Source organism: Rhinatrema bivittatum, chromosome 10, assembly GCF_901001135.1.
Source record: "Rhinatrema bivittatum chromosome 10, aRhiBiv1.1, whole genome shotgun sequence".
In the NCBI taxonomy this organism is placed as follows: Eukaryota; Metazoa; Chordata; class Amphibia; order Gymnophiona; family Rhinatrematidae; genus Rhinatrema; species Rhinatrema bivittatum.
Genome location: NC_042624.1, coordinates 66753154 through 66776468, shown reverse-complemented (window position 1 = coordinate 66776468; position 23315 = coordinate 66753154). Strand labels below are relative to the sequence as shown.

The 23315-nt window shown below is 42.9% G+C and overlaps 1 protein-coding gene across 5 annotated transcripts in view; it reads left to right on the top strand.

Annotated features, from left to right (window-relative positions):
* Positions 1–23315, top strand: part of RALGPS2 (Ral GEF with PH domain and SH3 binding motif 2) — a 785699-nt gene that overhangs the window by 643581 nt on the left and 118803 nt on the right. For 3 of the 5 annotated variants that reach the window (XM_029618595.1, XM_029618592.1, XM_029618597.1), the window contains one exon: positions 7846–7951. In XM_029618595.1, coding sequence (XP_029474455.1) covers positions 7846–7951 — 106 coding nt within the window. Of the gene's footprint in view, positions 1–7845; positions 7952–11316; positions 11670–23315 lie in introns of those variants that run through there. The other 2 variants (XM_029618596.1, XM_029618593.1) reach the window with 1 other exon arrangement.

The window sequence follows — 23315 nt, the reverse complement described above, 5'->3', positions numbered from 1 at the left end:
GCTCATTCCACCAGAGCGCAGGCGGCCTCTTGGGCAGAATCTAGGATGCTGTCGCCCGCAGAAATATGTAAGGCGGCGACATGGTCCTCCCTCCATACCTTTTCCAGATTTTACCGTCTGGATGTTCAGGCCAGGGAGGACACAGCATTTGCGAGGGCAGTCCTACGCGGTCCTCAGGCAGCCTCCCGCCCGGTTCGGGAGTAGCTTTTGTACATCCCACTTGTTCTGAGTCCATCTGCTACTCGCTAGGAAATGTTGAGATTACTTACCTGATAATCTCCTTTTCCTTAGTGTATGCAGATGGACTCACCATCCCGCCCGGCTGCCAGTATACATGGGTTTCGCCAATTCAAGGTAAGGCATGTCCTTTCTTACATGAGAGCGTCCAATCTACCAGGTGTCGACGCCTTCCGGTTGGGAACGCTGGCGGTCTCCAGCTACTATCAATCGGTCAGGGGAATCCTGTTTCATTAATTATTTGATCGGTCAGTACACATATATCCATAACAGCTTTTGCAAGGAAGATTACTAAGTTGCTTCACTTCCTGTGGGTGCATATGTACCCGTGCTGACGTCAGATCCGTCTCCAACTGCTAGCATGAGCACACTATACCCACTTGTTCTGAGTCTATCTGCATACACTAAGGAAAAGGAGATTATCAGGTAAGTAATCTCAACATTGCTTTGCGTTATCCTTAACCAAAGATTCTAGTTTGTTAAAAAAATAAAATAAAAAAATAGCATTCACCTTGGACAAGCAGTCTAAGAGGGCTTACCCAAACTTGTGTATCAAGTCCCATAAAGTGTTTAATGTGACCAGTGCTGGCTTAGAAAGGACAAAAAACTCAGCATTTGATGAAATATTCAGAGACTGAGACTCACTACCAGTACCCTGAATTTGCTAAAATTGAAGAGAAGGTAGAATTCAAACATGCTTACAAATTACTGGAAAATTAATTGTACTGACACCACAATCCTTCAGAACTTTTACTGATGTGGCATCAACCTCATCAGTCTGACATCATGGGTCTCAGAAGAACAGAGACTTGTTCAGCCACCACAAGTCTATCAGCAAGGGGACTCAGTGAAACCTCCTCCCAGCTGAGACCAGCACTTCTCTACCAGCCACGATAATGGGACTCAGGTCCCCCGTCACAGGAGACGCTGCCGTGAACTCCATGATTGAACGCTGGCCTGGGACAAGTGGAGGCTCAGTAGGAAATACCCTCACTCTCCCCTTCCTCTTAGATGGCATAATGCGATGAAGGTAACTAAAAACCAAGAAACTTCAGGCACAGCAGGTCTGAAGCAGGTTCATGCTGCCATCTTGATTCTCTCACTATTTAATTTTATTTGTAATGTATTGATCACTGATATTATTATGTTGTTGTATTTGTTTTATTTGCTATGTTCTCTGCTGAGCACAAGCTTTCAGATCTGCAAGCTATAAGTGTTTAAAAACAAACATTGGAGAGGGAAACATCTTCTGCTCTTCGGTGCTTATCTCCAAGGCTACAGCAGTCTTATTGAGTAGCCCCAGAGGGTAAGACTTCCAGGATAGTGCTACCTCAGAGACTAGTCATATCCGAGTCTGAGGAATCTTGAGATCTGTCCTAAAAACATTTTGGCTCTGAACAAGAGGATTCTCCAGGCCTCCCATCAGATCTCTTTTCTCCACAGATCAGGAGTATTTTTTCTAAGGAGGATCTCTCATATCCTGCTTTTGACCAAGAGATGCCTAAGGTAATCCCATTTATATTTCAGGAAGGAAAAGAACCAAGGGCATCTATGTTTGGTCTCAAATACCTGAATGCTCCAAAGAAGCTATTAGCCATTCCTAACCACCAGCTTCTGAAGGAAGTATGGATGCCTATGTGGGGAAACTCCATGCTTCTAGTTTCCAAGAAGGCAAACATGAAATATAGTATCCAGGAAGTAAGACTCAGTTGCCATTTCAGTCGATGATTGTTGAATCCATACTGAAAAGGGTCAAGAAGCCTAAAGACCATTCCTTACCACTCCCCAGCCATGATCTGAGGTGGCTTCTTGGTAAGAATGTATTTCTGAATGCTATATTTAACTCCCATAAAGCTTCTCGCCATTTCTGTATGGTTGAATACATGCATTCCACTCTGCAGAAGGCATATTTTGTCAGGTTGCTTCCTTAGGAGAAACGGGAAGAATTTGTTTGCTCAGTGAGGCAAGAACAGAAATGTAGGAAACATCTGGCCCACTCCATCAGTGGTGCTTTTGAAATGGTATCGAGAACCTCAGCCTTGGTTATTAGAGCATGCAGACTCTGGCTGCGAGTTTCAGCCCTCTGAGAGGATGTGCATGACAGAGTTGCAGACGAGGCTTGCATTAGTGAGATGTTTCCCACATTCTTCTCCTTGCCTCACTGAGCAAACAAATTCTTCCCATTTTCTCCTGAGGGAACAACTTGACAAAACTCAATGCCTTCTGCAGAATGGAATGCACGTATTCAACCTTGCAGACCTGGTAAGAAGTTATGCGGGAGCTAAACAAAGCATTCTGAAATACATTCTTATCAAAAAGGCACCTGGGATCATGGTTTATGTAGTGTATTTGAATTTTCAGAAGGCATTTTACAAAGTCCCCTATGAGAGATGACTCAGGAAATTACAAAGTCATGAGATAGAAGGCACTGTCCTGCTGTGGATAGGGAACTGGTTAAAAGACAGAGAGCTAGAGGGTAGAACTTAATGGTCAGTTTTCCTGCTGGAGAAAAGTCATTAGTGGAGTACTACAGGGATTGGTACTGGGACCTGTGCTATTTACCATAATCATAAGTAAGCTGGAAAAAGGAGCAACAAGTGAAGTGATCAAAATTGCAGATGACACAAAATCATTCAAAGCTGTTAAAATAGCAATGGATTGCAAGGAACTGCAGAAGGATCTTGTCAGACTAGGAGACGGCATCTGAATGGCAGATGAAATTTAATGTGGAAAAGTACAAAGGGATGCACATAGGGAAAGATAATCCCAGTTACAAGTACATAATGGTGAATTTTTTTATTGGGAGAGACCACCCAGGAAAACGACCTTGGAGTTCTTGCAGATGATATATTGAAATCCTTGGCTCAATGTATGGCAGGGGTCAAAAAAACAAATAAAATGCTAAGAATGATCCAAAAAGGATTGGATAATAAAATGGAAAATATCATATTGCCTCTGTATTAATCCATCGTGTGACCATACCTTAAGTACTGTGTGCAATTCTGGTCGCCCCCCATCTCAAAGACATAGCGGAACTAGAAAAAAGATATAGAGGAGGGTAACAGAAATGATAAAGGGAATAAAACAGCTCCCCTATGATGAGAGGCTACACAGGTTAGGGCTCTTTAGCTTGGAAAGGGGACATGATAGAAGTTTATAAAATCTTGAGTTGGGTAGAACAGGAAAAGGATGGTTATTTACCCTTTCAAAAATACTAAAACAAGCGGACATTTCATGAAACAAACAACCAGCAGATTTAAAAATAATTGCAGAAAGTACTTTTTTATTCAGCGCACACTCAAGCTATGGAATCTGTTGCCAGAAGACATGATCAAGGCGACTAGCATACCATGTTTCAAAAGAGGCTTGGACGAATTCATGGAGGAAAAGTCCATAAAACATTATTAGCCAGGAGACTAAAGAAAACTATTTCTATATCAGGGAGAGTAATAGGAAATAGGTCTATTGGCTACCATCAGAGATAGGATGCTGGGCTTGATGAACCTTGATCTGATCTAGTATGGCATTTCTTATGTTCTTATGTAAACCCTGAAGTGATGAATCTGAAAAGACCACTTTTCCATGCTTCAGAACCACACTGCTGCTACTTTTGATCTGCTCACGTAGTAGCAACTGAGTGGAAACATTCATGCATGCTCAGAAAAGCTGCCTAGGCTTTTCTGTTTTCTGAGAGAACTTTTTCCACGTTGTTGGATGATATCGCCCACTTACATGCTGATTATCCTGCTGTCTATGGAGAACACATGTCACAGGTAAGTAACTTAGTTTTTAGTTGGATTTGATTCTAGAGCACCTAAAAAAAAATGCCATTAAACTGTTTTCAACAAGACTTTATAATCTGTGTTTGCTGCTAGCAGTGCTTCTCCAAAATATCATAAAATTAAACCAGTAATAACTAGTATTCTTTTTATAAAGTGTTGTGCATACATTTTAATACTATTTCAGAAGAAACTTAAATTCAATTACAGATTTTAAATCAGTTTTCTTTAACCACGCCCCTTCCTATATGCTTTTTGGCATATTAAGGATCTGCTGAGGATCAGAGAATAATTTTGGAGGAGGGTTTGAAGCAAGGTGCACAGTGCTTTGTCTTCAGGATCTGTCCTTCATTTGATGGATTGACAATGGTTGCATGACTATTGTGCTGTATTCAATGTAGGGATTTTTATTTCATCAGAAGAGCGAACACTAGTTGCTACCTCTATCAACAGTTAATTGCTTTTTAAATCCTAAAATCTCATATCAAAATGTTATTGCTGGTTTAAATTAAATGTTTGTGATACTTTGTTTGCAATGTTTATAGCATCAATGACTCTTTTCAGTGAAAATCTCATCTCTTCCCAGTAGGACATAGAGATTATAAAGCTATATAAATTTCCAGCATGGAATTAAATCCATGGGAAAAAAATCACAAATCAGGAAATTACAGTAACAGTCTCATAAATTTATAATCTGTCATGAGCTTTGGAGTTGCTCTTTTTACTGAACCAGCTGCTGTACTAATTAGCTCTCTAATATTTTACTTCTGCTACAATCTATGAATTCCACAACATATTATGGTGGCTGCCAAAATGTATTATTTTCCACAATGAAGTTCAACAATAAATTGAAGTTCTCACAGGACAAGCAGGATGATAGTCCTCACATATGGGTGACATCATCAGGATGGAGCCCAATCACGGAACTCTTTTGTCAAAGTTTCTAGAACTTTGACTGGCACCTATTGGGCATGCCCAGCATGGCACCAACCCTGCATCCAGCAGGGGACCCCCTTCAGTCTTTTTTTTTTTATCTGGGCAGCAGTAGCCACGCGGGTTAAGGAGCTCTCTAGAGATTCCTGACAGGAATTTTCCTCACGGAACTTATTTCTAAAATTTCAAAAGAATTCTAACCCATAGGGGTCCCCCTATTGATGCCATAGTCCGCGGTCGTAAGGTAAGGCTTTACCCTCATTTTTGGTCAATTCCCGTCCTCTGTACATGTCACTCCAATGGCACGCCTCACCATGAGAGTCATGCAATGGACTCGAAGTCCCAGTGGGTTCAGGCTTATCATTCAATGTCCTGCATTGTCCACGTTACCAAACAGCTCCGCATGTCGCTGGCCTGGTGGATGCGGTTCTCCAATCTTCTTCAAGGCCTTCCCTTTCAAATTATCCTGACAACACGCCACCAACCTAGGTTGGGGTGCTCATGTCGACAGCCTCCAGACTCAGGGAACATGGTCTCCAGAGGAAGCCAAACATCAGATAAATTTCCTGGAGCTTCGGGTGATCAGATATGCCCTCAGAGTCTTTCAGGATTGCCTCTCAAACAAGGCCATCCTGATTCAGACCGACAACCAGGTAGCGATGTGGTACATCAACAAGCAAGGCGGAACGGGATCCTGCCTTCTGTGTCAGGAAGCTGCGCATATATGGGTGTGGGCTCTTTCCCACTCGATGTACCTCAGAGCGACCTACTTGGCGGGCGTGGACAATGTTCTAGCGGACAAGTTGTCGAACCTTCCATCCACTCGAATGGGCTCTCAACCCCAAAGTAGCGGACACAATCTTCCAACGTTGGGGGTATCCTCAAATAGACCTCTTTGAGTCCATCCACAACCACAAAGTAGAGAACTTCTGCTCCCTCACTTGCAGCCACCACTCACAGCCGAGGGATTCTCTCACCCTCTCGTGGTCCAGCGGTCTCCTCTACGTGTACCCTCCACTTCCACTCATATCGAAGACTCTCGTGAAGTTACAAAGGGACAAGGGCTTAATGATTCTGATAGCCCCTCACTGGCCATGCCAAGTCTGGCTCCCAGTCCTCCGGGACCTATCAGTTCGGCGCATCCCTCTAGGAGAGGATCCGCTTCTGATAACTCAGAACGACAGGTGCCTTCGCCACCCCAACCTCCACGCCCTATCCCTGATGGCCTGGATGTTGAAAAGTTAATACTCCAACCCCTTAACCTTTCGGAGTCAGTATCCCGAGTCCTGGTACCTTCACGAAAGCCTTCCACGAGATGCTCTTATCGTTCTACGTGGAAAAGGTTTACGGTCTGGTGCACGTCCATGTCCATAGACCCCTTCACTTGTTCCACTGCGAAGTTTCTGGACTATCTCTGGCATCTGTCAGAATCAGGACTGAAAACTTCCTCTATAAGAGTGCATGTCAGTGCGGTAGCCGCTAGGAGATGTCTCTATTTCGAGACAGCCCTTAGTCACATGCTTCATGAGAGGTTTGCTCCACCTGAAACCTCCATTGCACCCTCCGGCCCCCGCTTTGGACCTTAACGTGGTCTTAGGGCGGCTCATAAAACCTCCGTTTGAGCCTCTCCACTCCTGCGATCTCCGCTATCTCACCTGGAAAGTAATTTTTCTTCTCGCTATAACATCCACTCGCAGAGTTAGTGAGTTTAAGGCATTAGTCACCTACCCGCCGTACACTAAAATTCTACATGACAGAGTGGCCTCCATACACACCCTAAGTTTTTACCAAAGGTAGTGTCGGAATTTCATCTTAATCAATCCATCATCTTACCTACTTTCTTTCCAAGGCCCCATTCAAACCCAGGGGGAAAAGCTCTACATTCCCTGGACCTCAAATGTGCCCTAGTCTTTTATCTGGAGTGCACGGCAGCCCACAGGAAGTCCACTCAATTATTTGTTTCTTTCGATAACATCAAATTGGGAAATCCAGTGGGAAAACAGACCCTTTCCTCCTGGTTGGCGGACTGTATCTCCTTTTGCTAACAGCAAGCAGGCATTCTGCTACAAGACCATGTGAAAGCACACTCTGTTAGGGCCGTGGCAACTTCAGTGGCACATCTTGTTCAGTGCCACTTATTGATATATGTAAGGCTGCGACCTGGAGCTCTCTCCATACCTTCGCAACCCATTATTGCTTGGATAAGGCTGGCCAGCAAGATTCCATTTTTGGCCAGTCTATCCTACGAAACTTATTCTCAGCTTAACTACCCAACATCCTACCAGCGACCCGTTCAGGGTTTTCAGGATGCCCTCCAACCTAAATCCATGTCTGTTGTTGTGCCTGTTGCACATCTTTGGGTGCATTTGGTGCATTGCTCAGGCATCCTCAGCTCGCTACTCACCCATATGTGAGGACTACCATCCTGCTTGCCCTGTGAGAAAGCAGAGTTGCTTACCTGTAACAAGTGTTCTCACAGGACAGCAGGATGTTAGTCCTCACGAAACCCACCCGCCACCCCACGAAGTTTGGTTCTCTTGCGATTTGTTGTTTAATTTTTTGCACGTACTTCTTGCTATACACGAGACTGAAGGGGGACCCCTACTGGATGCAGGGTTGGTGCCATGCTGGGCATGCCCAGTAGGTGCCAGTCAAAGTTCTAGAAACTTTGACAAAAGTGTTCCGTGATTGGGCTCCATCCTGATGATGTCACCCATATGTGAGGACTAACATCCTGCTGTCCTGTGAGAACACCTGTTACAGGTAAGCAACTCTGCTTTGCCAATATATCTAATCTAGAGGACAAAAAATTTGAGATTTCTGATAAATTATCAGATCTTTTTTATTGGAGAAGAGTAGAGGGTTTTTTAAAACATTTTGTCATGTTTGTTTGTAGTTCTGTAGAATCTGAAGAATTGGCTGTGCACTTGTATCCAGGAGCAGTGACGATTCAAGGTGTCCTGCGGAGGAAAACCTTGTTGAAAGAAGGAAAAAAACCTACTGTAAGATAACTGCATATTTTTCATTTTCTAGAATTAATATTAATTTTTCTCCTTATATGCCACATCACCTCTTACCAACACTATTTTCCTGAACCCTAACACAATTGCTGACTAGCCATGTCTATGAACAACATATAGAGGAACTCCACTCAATGGTTATGATGAACAGAATCCAAGTTTAGGAAAAATGGATGTTATCAATTTGTGATCTGAGGCTCTTAAAAAAATGGTTTCACTTAGTTTTAAGTTCTGAAAGAGTCTGTAACACAATACAAGGAGGAATTTTATAGTATCCCACCCCTGTCAGTACATCTCTGTCTTGATCCTCCAATAGATGCATGCTCCGTTAATCTAATATTTATGTTGCATACAGTTCTGCAGATGCACCTACATCTTAGAGTACTTTCTGACATTTCCACAATTTCACATGGTCAGTTACAGTTCTGAGACTAGAACTCTCTAATCCTGACACCCAACCTAATACGAAACACTTGTTCTGATGTTTTGTAAACAAAATATAGGCTTTGCAAAGTAAAGTTAACTTGTTAGTTTTACATATGTGGTAAAATAAAGGAGGGAAAGTCAGTGAGTCAAAGAGATGAAAAAAGATTGCTCAGACATTTGAAACAGCAAAAATGGATTTTCTGCAATATCTGAACCAAATGGGACGGTAGAACATAAGAGGCTATAGACAGAATTAGAGAGGAGAGAGAATTGTTGTATGGTCTGCTGGTTGGAATAAGAGCATAATTCTTACAAGGTTGATACAGGTTTGGTCAGTCAGCTATTATAGGATAGTATTTTCCATTGCACGCCCCAACTGTTGCTACTGGGCATTAGTTGTAGATTAACAACATAAAGTAACATTACTTCCTAAGTTTTGCCGCCGCTGCTTCCTGACCATGGCTTGTCTGAATCTTGTATATGACTGGGGAAGGTGAAGCAGTGGAACTCTGGCAGCAGGTCTCATTGTCAAGTTTTTCTTTGGACCTGGACACAGCTTCTCTTCTCCCTCTCTCTTCCTTTCCCAGTGCTGCTGCAGCATTATTGTTCTGGGAGCAATTCAGATGAGACCTAGCACAGTCAGAAATCTGTTTGTTTTCATGCTGCTGAGCATGGCATCAGCAGCTCTGAGGGCTTATTTCTGCCATTTTCTCAGACCATTTTAGGAACACTAGGGTCTGACAGCTCATGTTCTCTATTTTTTTGCTTCAATGTAGTATAAAAAAAAAAAAGAGCGAGAGAGAGGAAAGATACTTATCTGCTGAAAGAGTAGAGCCTGGCTGCCTGCATTTATATTGTGGTCTAAAAAGACCCAGACCTAAAATGTCCAGGTTACACTTGCTTCAAGGGTCAGACCAGTAGAACCATTTTCTCCTCCTCTTCTTAAAGCCTAATAGAAGATATGTAAATTGTTTTTTAAAAAAAGGGATAAAGCCACCGCTTTGAAGATTGGACTTTTGGGACTTGTCTCCTACACCTCACATCCCAGTACTCAGCATGTATTCACACAAATTATGGCATAAAGACTCCCCAGAGAGGAAGATGCAGTAAGGCATGTGCTTTTAAGATACCAGTTCCTGAAGTTATATTTTTCTGTCTGTGGTATAAGGAGCTCCTGTCTGACTTGGATGACAAGGTAAATCTACTGGAAAAAGAAAGAGAGATCACATTACGGAAACACTGGCTGAGTTGCACTGGCTTCCCATTGAACAAAGAATACAGTACAAGACACTATGCACCATACACAAATTAATACACAACGAAAACGCAGACTGGCTGAACACAGCCCTTCGCGTACACATCCCCAACAGAAATTTAAGATCAGCCAACAAAGCGCTTCTGACGATTCCATCAGTCAAGACAGCAAGACTAACACAGGTAAGAGAAAGGGCATTATCCTTAGCAGGACCCATATTATGGAACTCCATGCCATTGGAATTAAGACTACAAAGAGAAAACAAAACTTTCAGAAAAAATCTTAAAACTTGGCTATTCAAACAAGCCTTTCAAAAAGAGAAGGGAGAATAGAATCCAGGGAAATGCAAGGTTTAAACCAGGTAAGTGCAAGGGACAAAACACCCACGCAAATAGAAATCACTAAGGGTGTATGTTTTTGTTTTTAATAGAATTCATCAGTAAAGGATAAGTTACTTATAGAATGAGTCCTTGACTCAAAACTGCTATAGAATCAAACGGGACATGATAGTGTTCACTCTCATTTAACAACTAACATTGATTAAAACTATGTTACCGAACATTATGGCACTGTGTAAACTGATAGAGGTTAATAGCATTTCTTTTGTGCCTTACTGTAAACCGTTGTGACGGTACCCACCTTAACGACGGTATAGAAAAAATTTTAAATAAATAAATAAAAATCTGAAGATAACAAGGTGTGAAGGGGTACATCTGGACAATTGAGTGTCCCAGGCCCTAAGAGGCCAATGTAATACAACCCATGCCAAAAACAGCGCCAGTTTTTAATAATGCTACCATTAAAAAAAAAACCTGTGGTCCCACTCAATGTATTAAGTAACAGTATGCAATCAAACCAGCACTAAAAATCCATGGTAAACTCAAAAAGTGCACCAAAACTTGCATTAAAAAGATATGCAGAAAACCACAGTAAAAATGAGAGCTGCATTATTCCCTATTGGTTGATAAAAGTGACCTAGCCTGATCATCAGTGACAATGATGCAGTCAACTGCCATGCCAAACCACTGATAAGTTGTTGGCATATAGCTGTCAGGTTTCCTGGGCACGCGCCCCCTACCACCCTGCATTGTGCAGTTGATGTCTGTGTCTGAGCTGGTCCACTTTTGTTTTTAGGCTCATGCCAAACCACTAATGACTATCCTGCAGTCAGCTATCATGCTGGACCACCAATTACTGTCTCTGAATCCTGCCCAGCCCATGCCAAACCAGTGACAGCCCCAGGAACCACCTCCCATGGGAACAGCAATATATATCGGCTGTCATCTGCCACACCAGACCAGCAATGTTGGTTGTCATCTGCCATGCCAGACCACCAATGACTGTCTCTGAACCCCACTGCACTGTTGTTTTAGGGCTGTATGGTGGGAGAGGCTTTCATTTCCAATGATGTATCATCTACACTCATCGCTGAGGTATGCGGAAATGATGGTTGCACTCCTGCTCTTCCTTCTGGCACAGATGCTTCTCCTACTCGGACACCTCATCTCTGTCATTGCTGGACCTGCCACCAATGCTAGTCTCCTCACCTCCCATGAGTATTTACACTCCAACATTCCTGTGTACTATTATTGCTGGTTCCCAGTGGGCACTGGACAGCTTCAGACTTGCTTTTCTCACTTTTTTTTCTCTTCCTTTTCTTTTGTAGGTGAGTGTATCATTGTCGCTCATCACTGCAGTATGTAGAAATGGGGGTTGCACTCCTCTTCCTTCCAGTGTAGATGCTTCTCCCACTCTGTCATCTCATCTCTACATGGATGCTTCTCTCACTCGGATGCCTCATCTCCAGTGTATGGATCTGTTGATCGCGTTTATGGATTTTCACTGCATATGCTACCTTGTATATGCTCAGTTTCCCAGACTGTCAGTGTGGCTCTTGAAATGTTACTGGATTCTTGCTGAATATGCAACCTTGAATTTTATGCAATTATTTTGAAGTCAATCTTACATTTTCACCTGTGAAATTACTTTTGAAGTGAAATAAACAATCTTAAAATGTTACTTGTGTTGTGGGGGTTTTTTTGCCTGTGGGTGAGAAAGGGGGTCATGGTTATTGTAGGTCATGCTTCCTTGATCAAGAGATTTCTCATACTTGGGACAGGTCTTGAAAATCTCTGGACCAAGCCTACAAGGCCTGTCAGGGGGTGGGCCAGGCCCTGCATCGTTGGTCCAAAGATTTCTAAGAGCATTCTTGGAAACCTCTGGACCAAGCGTGCAGGGCTTGTCAAGGGGTGGCTGTAGGATCAGAGATGTGATAAAATGGAATCATGCCGATGAAGAAAGAAACCTGCCTGTTTATTAAAATGTAATTTAAAATTGGAACATATTAAAATTTAAAAAACCAGGTACATGGCCACAGTGCATAAAACACATTTTCAATCTATTAATTAAAAAGACAGGTGGCTACAGTGCATATTTCTCCTGGTATTCATCTTTTTTTGGGATTTGTGCCAGTCTATAAGGAGCCAGATGTTGAGTTAGAACATTTTTCCACACAGCCCTCCCCTGCCCTTGTCAATTTACCCCCCCCCCCCCCCCAATAAAACATATCTCCAAAATAGTCCTCTGTGACCCTTCGATGGAGTTCATTCCTCCTTGCTGTACTGTCTTCATCTGTAGCAGGTGCAAACATATTCATCTCCAGCCTCAGGTCCAGATCCACATCTTGATGAATGCCATGGCAGAGGGCGATATTTATTTATTTATTTATTTGTTGAGTTTTATATACTGTCATTCGGTAGAGCCATCATAACGGATATGACGAAGCATAAAGCAGACTACATCGATATCTGCCATTTTCTTCTGCGAATACTGTAGGACTCCTTCAGAGTGGTTGAAGCAGCAGAACCAGCTTCTCAAAACGCCAAATTTACATTCTATGACTACTCTGGTTCTCACATGTGCCTCATCACGGATTTCTACTGCAGGATTTGGCACAGACAGAGGCATGAGCAGTCATTTTTGCAACCATAACCAGCATCTCGTGCAAACAAATGGGAAAATATGAACTATTATTTTTGGTATCCATCCCAGAGAGCTTACATATGTTACGGACTAGTAAGCACTTTGATAACATGTACCGAAAATCATGTACTATTCTGTCTTTGTTACCTACAGCAGAGAGCTTACATTTACCCAGCCCAGACAGCTAACATTTGATTATGTGCTTTTACCACCATGCACCAATAGGTGTGCATTATACCGCTTTTGGTATCCACCCTAGAGAACTTACATTTAAACATTTTAGCTTTTGCTTTGGTTTGACTTCTGTTTCATAATTACTGCGCAACCAGCTTTTGCCATATTTCCCTTTGGTGAAATTTTGAGCCAGCGCCAACTGCGCAAGGATGATGGAGTCATACCTGCCTCCGAAAACTTGTAGAGAACCCTAATGATCTTCATGTGCAATGTTGCACACAACTTGCATATTCAGGAAGTGGAAATGCTTCCTGTTATGGGATGCCATTTCTTTCCCATGTGAGGGTGTGAGAGCAACATGGGTGCAATTGATTGGCCTATTACATTTGGTGTGCCAGCTATATCACTAGTGCTTACTAGCTATATCAACTAGTGCTTACTAGTTGGTGAGGATAGATAGTCCACCCTGGGGATTAATGCCGTGGACCAACCAGTGGACTGCAGGGGGCCCTGATAGCAGGTGCCCTTTAGCAGTCAAAAAAGCAAATAGAATGTTAGGAATTATTAGGAAGGGAATGGTTAATAGAACGGAAAATGTCATAATGCCTCTATATCGCTCCATGGTGAGACCACACCTTGAATACTGTGTACAATTCTGGTCGCCGCATCTCAAAAAAGATATAGTTGCGATGGAGAAGGTACAGAGAAGGGCAACCAAAATGATAAAGGGGATGGAACAGCTTCCCTATGAGGAAAGGCTGAAGAGATTAGGGCTGTTCAGCTTGGAGAAGAGACGGCTGAGAGGGGATATGATAGAGGTCTTTAAGATCATGAGAGGTCTTGAACGAGTAGATGTGACTCGGTTATTTTCACTTTCGAATAATAGAAGGACTAGGGGGCATTCCATGAAGTTAGCAAGTAGCACATCTAAGACTAATCGGAGAAAATTCTTTTTCACTCAACGCACAATAAAGCTATGGAATTTGTTGCCAGAGGATGTGGTTAGTGCAGTTAGTGTAGCTGGGTTCAAAAAAGGTTTGGATAGGTTCTTGGAGGAGAAGTCCATTAATGGCTATTAATCAATTTTACTTAGGGAATAGCCACTGCTATTAATTGCATCAGTAGCAGGGGATCTTCTTAGTGTTTGGGTAATTGCCAGGTTCTTGTGGCCTGGTTTTGGCCTCTGTTGGAAACAGGATGCTGGGCTTGATGGACCCTTGGTCTGACCCAGCATGGCAATTTCTTATGTTCTTATGTCAATTTCTTATCAAAGCGTACTCCATTTATGGCCACTCTGTAAGCTGTAGTGGGTACTTGATTTACTCCCTGACCCGTTTCATCAAAGCCCTCAGAACCTGGCTGAAATGCCTTAAAAACTATGACCCGTCCATGCCATCCACAACAGCCACTGTATTCTGGAATGAGCCAGAGGTAAGCAAATGCAAGGTAGCAGGAAGCTTGACCAATCCTGGCATAGCATGTCCACGATCAGTTAGAGGTTCAGTGTGACCACTGATTTGTAAATGTACAGAGAATTACTCTGGAGCTCAGTCTATACATCCGTACCACATTGGTAATCCCAACAGTGTTGTCCTCAGGTAAAAAGTTTTCTGCCTGCGTGCCCTTCTGCGAATGGCTTAAGCCAGGGCAGCCTGCTTCTCTCAAATCCTCCTCTCTTCTTTGGTGATAAAACATCTTTCTCTCTCTTCCCTCTCTTCTTTTCTCTAAAACTTCTGCAGATCTAGTTCTTTGGCCCAACTTCAAAATGTACCAAAGCATCAAAAAAAGTATGTAATGCATGTTTGCCACAGAAAAGCTCAGAGAAGCACCTACACACAGCACCACAATGGACTAAAATTGCCACCAGAAAAGCAAGTTAACGTTCTCTTGCCCTAACCAGGCATTAAATTCCCCGCATCAAACAATACGCACTAAAATGACTTCCTGCTAACGCGGCTCTCTGCATTGCCCTGTAATAGCTAATAACCTTGTTTAAATAGGATTTGAATGCACCTGCACTAAGCAAACCGCAGGTTTCTTAGCGTGGTTTTTTTGGCACTAAAACCTATATTACATACATGAATAAGGTTACCTCTGAAAACACATGCTAAAACTGAAGTAAAAACCCACAGTAGGCTCGGCGTGGATTATTACATCGGCCCCATTAGTCCTTGTGCAACATCAGTGTCCACTGGCTTAATGAAATACATGAAGCTGATAGCTTATTTTTCATAAAGTAACACTAGGCTTTTCAACAAGATTCCAAAAGACCTAGGTCACCCAGTTACTCATGTCTCATTCTTGTGAGCCCAGGGACCCCCCTGCCTGAGTTATAGGAGAGGACCTGTCTTTTCAAAAAGTCAGCTATGCACTCCCTTATCAGGAAGGTTACTGTCTCATATCTAAGAGATGGTGAAATCCTCTGTAGGTGGCCCTCTGGAACCTTTATTAGGCACAGAGATAAAGAGCAAGAGTTGGGGCATAGTCCATTGTCATTGATGGTCTCACAAAAAAAAAAAAAAAAGCATGGGTCAACTCAAACAAGAAGGGCTCAGCAACAAGGGCCCCAGCCAAGTTGAACAGCCAGGCCAGGCGCGACCAGGAGTGCATAACGAACATTTGCATGAAGCGGCACACCCACTCCCTCCAACCCCCTTCCCCCACGCAGGAAGATCGGTGGGCCCTACAGCCTGAAGCAGCACAGGAGGCCCGCAGGACCATAGTGGAACTCATCCCACCATGGCCCGAAGATAACAGGAGACCATGTGTGTGAGCTTGTATGTATATGTGAATGAGTGACTGCATAGCTGTTCAAATTGTTAAGACATAGTTTCTCAAATTGTTAAGATGTAATTTCCTTTCATATTTCAATTGTTCTGCTGTAAACAGATGTGATGTGCAAACAAATGTCGGTATATAAAAGCATTAAATAAATAAATGTGTGAAAGAGCTTCTGTGTTTATGTACGTTTTGTGCCTGTGAGAGCCTGTTTGTCCATATAGGCTCCCAAGGCACATGCATGCAAACACGCACACAATGTATTTGGTGTTCTAGGGCCTGGCGTAATATGTGCAGTGTTGCCTTTTCATAGATAAGGTTGTTAGTGTTGATTTGGAATAGGAGATGTACTGTATTGTAATGGTAATTCTGTTTATTCATGGCTTTCTGAGGGCCAATCCCACATCCAGCAGCACGCATTACAAAATGTCTAATTCCATAGGAACTCCAAGTGTCTTTTTGCAGAGTTTTCTGGTTGGTACCACAGGAGTGCATGTAAATATAATTAATATGCATGTTGTAGGTGATATTTTTGCCTTAGAAGACTGTATTGTTGAATATTTTTTCATATAAAATTTGTTATAAATGCATAATTTAATTGTCAGTGTCTATAAAAGGGTGTGGGAGTGTGTGTGTGTGTGGGGGGGGGGAGGTGGCATGTGTGCAAGGCTGTAAGATTTGCCTAGGGTACCTAATACACGTCCTTATCCATGGGTTCTGGGAGGGGGGGGGGGGGCTTGTCAGTTTTTTAAAATATAGATTGCAGGACGGAGCTGGGCTTTATTTGATAGGCCCGAGACCGGCACTGAATGAATCGGGGGGGAGGGGGGGCAAGCACAGTAATTTTTGCACAGGGCAGCAAAAAAAGTAGCACCAACCCTGTGAACAGACTTGAGGATAAGATCCATTCTTGATTAAGAAACCCCTGCCATACTTCCATCCATTGTTGGAAGAGCAAAAAACCCAATCTACAGGGCATACACTACTTAATGTTGTCATGGAAATGCAAATAGTTTTATCTGAAAGGGGCTTATGAGGGCAATGGGTTTACCCTGCAGTCAGTTATTTATGCTACATGTATGTTCAAGTGGGCTAATGAACTGTAAGTGGATCTCGAATAGCTGGAGATAGATTTCCAATCCATCTCTAATATAGTCTTGGAAGTGGGATTCATTCAGGCCGATTCAATAAAAAGTACGGGAGAGCCGGCGCTTCGTGTTGAGCTCTCCTGGGCGTGCGATTTTGTATTTAAATTAGGGCCCGTGCTAATGAGGTGGCGGCTGTCAGTGGATCCGACAACTGACGCTTAAGTTTACCGGTGTCTGTTTTCAAACCCGCTGACAGCCACGGGTTTGGAAAATGGACGCAGGCAAAATTGAGTGTCCATTTTCAAACCCTCCAACCGGCGGGCAGATTTTTTTTTTTCTTGAACTTTTTGAGTTTTTTATTTTTGGGGCCTCTGACTTAATATCGCTATGATATTAAGTTGGAGGGTGTACAGAAAAGCAGTTTTTTCTGCTTTTCTGTACACTTTCCTGGTGCTGTCTATGGTTAATGCCTGCTTTTGGGCAGGCGTTAATTTCTGAGAATAAAATGTGCGGCTTGGCCGCACATTTTACTTTCAGTATCCCAGGCGACTAACTAATAGGCTCATCAACATGCATTTGCATGTGATGAGCGCTTTTAGTTTTTGCGAGTTTGGCCGCGCGTTTTCAAGGCACTATTACCCCTTACAGTATAAGGGGTAATAGATGCATGTCAAACACGCGGCCAAATGGGTGCTAAGCTGTGCGCTCAGCCAAGCCACTGTACTGAATCGGCCTGGTTGTTTGCTAAAGCTATGGGCTGCGATTTTGTGGTTAGAAAGGGCCTTTAATTCAAAGGTTAGTTAAGCAGATGCCTTTTCAAAGAGTACATGCTCAGAATTCCCTGTAAGATATCAACAACTAGGATCAAAGCAGACTGACAGTGTAGAACCAGGGGGAAAAATGGCCTTACGCATGAGAGGAGACGAAGATTATTTCAGTGTAGTTCTTTAGGTACAGAATTTTTGTTTGCTTAGTGGGCAAGGGCCAGATACAGAACCAGCATCAACAGGTTGGTCTTGAGCAGAATCTGAAAGGCTCTTTCATTAAGCTGCCCAAGAGGAAATTTCTGTGTTTTTTTTTAATAGTTTTAAATTTTTCAGTGAGCTATTTTTATTTGTATGTTAAGTATTTAATTGTAATTTTTATAGTTTATAAGTTAATTTTATTTAAATTATGTTGTTTGTATGCTGTACTACATGTTCTTTAATTTTTATACAATTGTAAACCGTTGTGAAGGTCTAAAAAACCGAACATCGATATATAAAACTGACTAAAATAAATTAAAAAAAATAAAATGAGAGCTGGCGGGAGAAAGATTTCTGGCTTTCTACCTCAAATGGAGTCTAGACATCGAGTTACAAGGCAAATTCAATTCCCATCCCAAAAGTTGCTTCATCAGCTCCCAGATTCTCAATCAAACGGCCAGTGCTGTGTTGGACTCCATACATTAGTGCAGTGGTATTCACTCCCAACCCTCAAGGGTCAGGTTTTCAGTCTATCCCTAATGAATATACATGAGATTTGTATGAACCCTGCTGCCACTGTATGCAAATCTATGTAATGGTCAGAACAAAGAAGCAGGGCACAAGGACAGCATGAACATAACTTGCCAACTGACTAGAGACCTGTAATGGACGGCCACACGGGGACACAGCATGGGGGTTTCCGCTTCTTTCCTGGACATCCATGACCCCAAGTGTCCATTTCAGGCCTCTGCTAGACCGTCAGAGCAGTTAGAACCAGAAAAAGTAGCAAGGCCACCAAACATGCAGGTTTCCGCTTCTTTCCTGGACATCCATGACTCTGAGTGTCCGTTATGGGCCTGTGCCAGACCGCCCGAGCTGTGAGCGCCAGGAAAAGTAGCAGGGATACCAAGCATGGAGGTTCCCGCTTCTTTCCTGGACATCCATGACTCTGAGCGTCCGTTACGGGCCTGTGCCAGACCGCCTGAGCTGTGAGCACCAGGAAAAGTAGCGGGGACACAGGGCATGGAGGTTCCCGCTTCTTTCCTGGACATCCATGACACAGTGTCTGTTATGGGCCTGTGTCGGATCGCTGGAGTTTATATGGTGGCCCGGGGAAAGGAGAGTCCATGACTGCGTCTTACCTGTTGAAATTTGAGGGATGCCAATGTTCATCTTCCTATTGCTGTAAAATGCAAGACACCTGTTCACACCAGTCTGTATATAATACTGACCCAATTTGAACTGAATAGAAAAGGACAGTCTTATTCCGAGCAGCAATTTATATACCTCCCAGGCAAGATTGTAACACACAGCATTGTACCACGGTGGGGGAGCTATAAGAGATAGCTATGATAAATGAAAATGGATAAATTAGAAACTCTTATTTGTTGTTCTATCTGACATGTATGCCCTTTTGACAGACGTTTGACACATTCACAAGCACATGCAAGATACTGTATGGACGTCCTATATAGTAAAATCAGTAACTTTATGGACACTCTTTTTTTTTACCTCTGCATTCTTTTTTGGCGCCGTTGTAATTTGTGTCTTATTTGAATACTGTATCTCGTGTCTAAGAAAGCGAGTTGTGCACATGTTAAAAGAGCCCAAATGATAAACAGCCCTGATGATGATGCAACCTTGGGCTTGACACCTCCCTCCTCCCCAGTCTTGGCCCTGTGGAACTGAAATCAAAATACATTACATTGTGCATTCTTCCTTGATTCAACTCTCTGATCACCCAGTCAAAGAAATTGATCAGATTTTTTCTGACAAGACTTACCTCTGGTAAAATCCTATTACCTTGGATCTTGTAATCTGTTGGATTCCAGAAACTGCACTGACCTCCTGTTTTAGCCAAAATTCCACTAATTTACTCACCACAGAGGTCAAATTAACTAGCCTGTAGTTCCTAGCGTCGTCCTTACTTCTACTGCTGTGAAGAGGAATCGCATCTACCTGTCTCCAGTCCTCCAGAACCACTCCTGACTGTAAAGAAGCATTGAAATGGTCAGCCAGCAGAGCTGCCAGACCTTCTCTCTTAAAACCCTAAGATGTATCTTACCCGGCCCCATCATATTATCTACTTTGAGGCCAATATTAAAAAAAACAAAACAGGAAATGGATAACCTATCCAGATAGTTATCTGGGATATTCAATGGGATATATATGCCACCAAATATTCCCATTTAAAGTTACCTGGCTAACCGTAACCAGATAGCTTTAAACCTAACTGGAAATTTCTTCAATATTGCTGGTCAGATTAAAGTTATTTGGCTATGGTTAGCCAGATAACTTTAGCCTTACTATATTCAAAAGAATATAGCCAGTTAAGTGGCACTGCAACACTTTAAAAAAAAAAAAAAAAGGCAGGTCGTGGGCCTAGTGGCCTGAATGCGTGTCTCCTCTCCCATCTCCTCACAAGTGTGGCAAGCAGCCCTACTGAGCCGAGCATCCCCCAAACCCCTCTAAAATGACTGAAATAAATTTAAAAAGAAGAGGTCCAGTGCTGGCCTCTTCCCCTAATCTCTTCCCCGCCTGCACTCCCAGTTCCACTTTTTAATGTTTTAAATACTTCTCCTCGGACATCCCCTCCCAGCCTCCCGGTATCTTCAATCTGTAATTTCTTCAGCCTAGATTGCAGTAGCAGCTTACCGCAACCCAGGTCCAGTGTTTCTGCCATTGTTAGAGAGCTGCGCTGGAAGGTTACGCTTCCGATCTCGCTTACAGAGTTATGCTGGAAGCCTATGCTTCCAGGGCAGTGCCCTGGTGATGGCAGAAGAGCTAGGTCTGGTTCACATTAGGCTTCTACTGCAGTCCAGGCTGAAAAGCTTACAGACTGAAAGTACCGGGAGGTTTAGTATTGAGGTGAGGAGGATAGAAGGGAGAGGGAGGGAAACCCGAGAAGAGTTTTTAAAACATTTAAAAGTGTAATCTGGGAGCAGGTGAAGGGGGAAGACCAACATCAGACCTAATTCTTTTACTTTTTCTCTTTCGCATAGTAACAATGGCAGTAAAGGACCAAATGGTCTATCTAGTCTGCCCAGCAAGCTTCTTAAGGTTGTATCTGCCATGCCATACAGGTTACCCCCATATTTCTCTTAAGGGAGTTATCCCCAAGCTTTATGATAAGGGTAGTAATAAGGGTAGTAATATTTACAATCTAAACCATAAATTACTGCTAGCAACATTTTTACTGGGTGAGGTGCCTTCTTGAAAATTCAGACAATGCTGCTTTGCTTTGGGACATGGCCATAGAAGCAGGCCTCTGCGCTTTTTCCTTTGTGTGCATATCAGTACCCCAGCCCATAAAAGTCCGGGCCTATGTTAGTTGTAGTCTGAATCCAATTCACCTCCCCCCCCCCCCCCCCCCCCCCCAACCGTCAAAACAGAGAGCAATGTTGCAGTTGCATCAAAAGCATCGAGGCTTATTGGTTAAGGGGAGTAATCCCCGTGCCTTCTGTTAAGGATAGTAACTTCCACACCAGGCAGGGATTCACAGTGTTTATACCTTGCCACTTTTAATTCTTTGACTGTTTTTGTCATCAGCATGTCCAGAAGTGCATCCCAGGCATCCACCATCCTCTCCGTGAAGAAATATTTCCTAATGTTGGTTCTGAATTGCCCCGGGAATTTCATTTCATGACTCCTAGTTCTACTGTTTCCTTTCGAACAGAAAAGGTTCGAAGTTTATGCATCATTAAAACCTTTCAGGTATCTGAAGGTCTGTATCATATCCCCACTGTATCATATCTTTCAGCTTCTCCTCATAAGTCTTCCGGTAGAGACCCCACACCATTTTAGTAACCCCTTTCTTGACCCCATTCATCCTGTCTGTATCCTTTTTGAGATAACGGGCTTCAGAACTAAGCACAGTATTCCAAGTGAGGCCTCACCAAGGACTTATACAAGGGCATTATCTCCTTTTTATTATTTTTTAGTTCTCTCCCTATATAGCCCAGCATTCTTCTGGCTTAAGCTATCACCTTGTCACATTGCTTCATCGTCTTCAGATCACCTGACATTGTTACCCCAAGGTCCTTCTCTTGATCCGTGCACATCAGTCTGTCACCCTCCCATCACATACAACTCTTTTGGATTACTGCATCCCAGATGCATGACTGCACTTCTTGGCATTGAATCTTCAACTACTCTTCAAGCTTTCTTAAATCACTTTTCATTTTCTCTACTCCTTCAGTCGTGTCTACTCTGTTACAAATCTTACTATCATCCACAAATAGAGGCAAGTATGTACGTTCTATCTCTGACAAAAATATTGAACAGAACCGGTCCCAAAACTGAGCCTTGTGGCACTCCATTTAACAGGGGGAATATGATAGAGGTCTTTAAGATCATGAGAAGTCTTGAACAAGTGGATGTGAATCGGTTATTTACACTTTCGGATAATAGAAGGACTAGGGGGCATTCCATGAAGTTAGCAAGTAGCACATTTAAGACCAATCGGAGAAAATTCTTTTTCACTCAACGCACAATTAAGCTCTGGAATTTGTTGCCAGAGGATGTGGTTAGTGCCGTTAGTGTAGCTGGGTTCAAAAAAGGTTTGGACAAGTTCTTGGAGGAGAAGTCCATTAACTGTATTAATCAAGTTTACTTGGGGAATAGCCATTGCTATTAATTGCATCAGTAGCATGGGATCTTCTTGGTGTTTGGGTTTTTGCCAGGTTCTTGTGGCCTGGTTTGGCCTCTGTTGGAAACAGGTTGCTGGGCTTGATGGACCCTTGGTCTGACCCAGCTTGGCAATTTCTTATGTTCTTATGGTTCTTCTCTCTTCAGAGTAGGTACCGTTTACCATAACACATTGTTTCCTATCAGTTAACCAGTTTGTAATGCACACCACCACTTTGAAACTCACTCCCAAGCTTCTTGTTTTATTCATGAGCCTCCTATTCGGGCCCGTATCAAATGCTTTGCTGAAATCCAAGTAGATCACATTGAGCGCTTTTGATCAATCCAATTCTTTAGTCACCCAATCAAAGTCAATCAGATTTGTCTAACAAGACCTTCCCCTGGTGAATCCATGCTGCCTTGGGTCCAGCAATGCACCTGATTGTAGATATTCACTATCCTTTTCTTCAGCAGAGTTTCCATTAATTTTCCCACCACTGAGGTTGAGGCTAAATGGCCTGAAGTTTCCAGGCTCCTCTCTGCTACCACTCTTGTGAAGCACTCTTCTCCAATCCTGCAGCACCACTCTCGCTTCCAGGGATCTATTGAACAGGTCTTTCAGTAGACCCGCCAGCACAGTTAGTCTGCTAACTCAACCCTGCCCTGGAATGCCCCCAACACACCTTTCTTATTTGGCTAAATCTTAGCCACATAATGACTTATCTGGCTAACTTTTAGCCAGACAAGCAAGGGGAATATTCAAAACTTGTCATTTGGACAGATAACTTGTGAATAATCCATCTAAATGACTTTGAATATTGAACTCTTTAAATTTAGCTAGTTCCTCAAGAGTAAGTTTTTCTGAAGACTGATTGAAGTTTACTTCACTTTCAGTCCTATTTGTCTATTTTCTGTGGTCCTGCTCCTGGCCCTTCCTCCCTGATCACCAACAGAAAAATTTGTTAAGCAATTCTGTTTTTTCCTCATGAGCTTCTACATATTCCTTCCCTTCTCTGAGTCTCTCAATACCACCTTTGCACTTTCTCTTATTA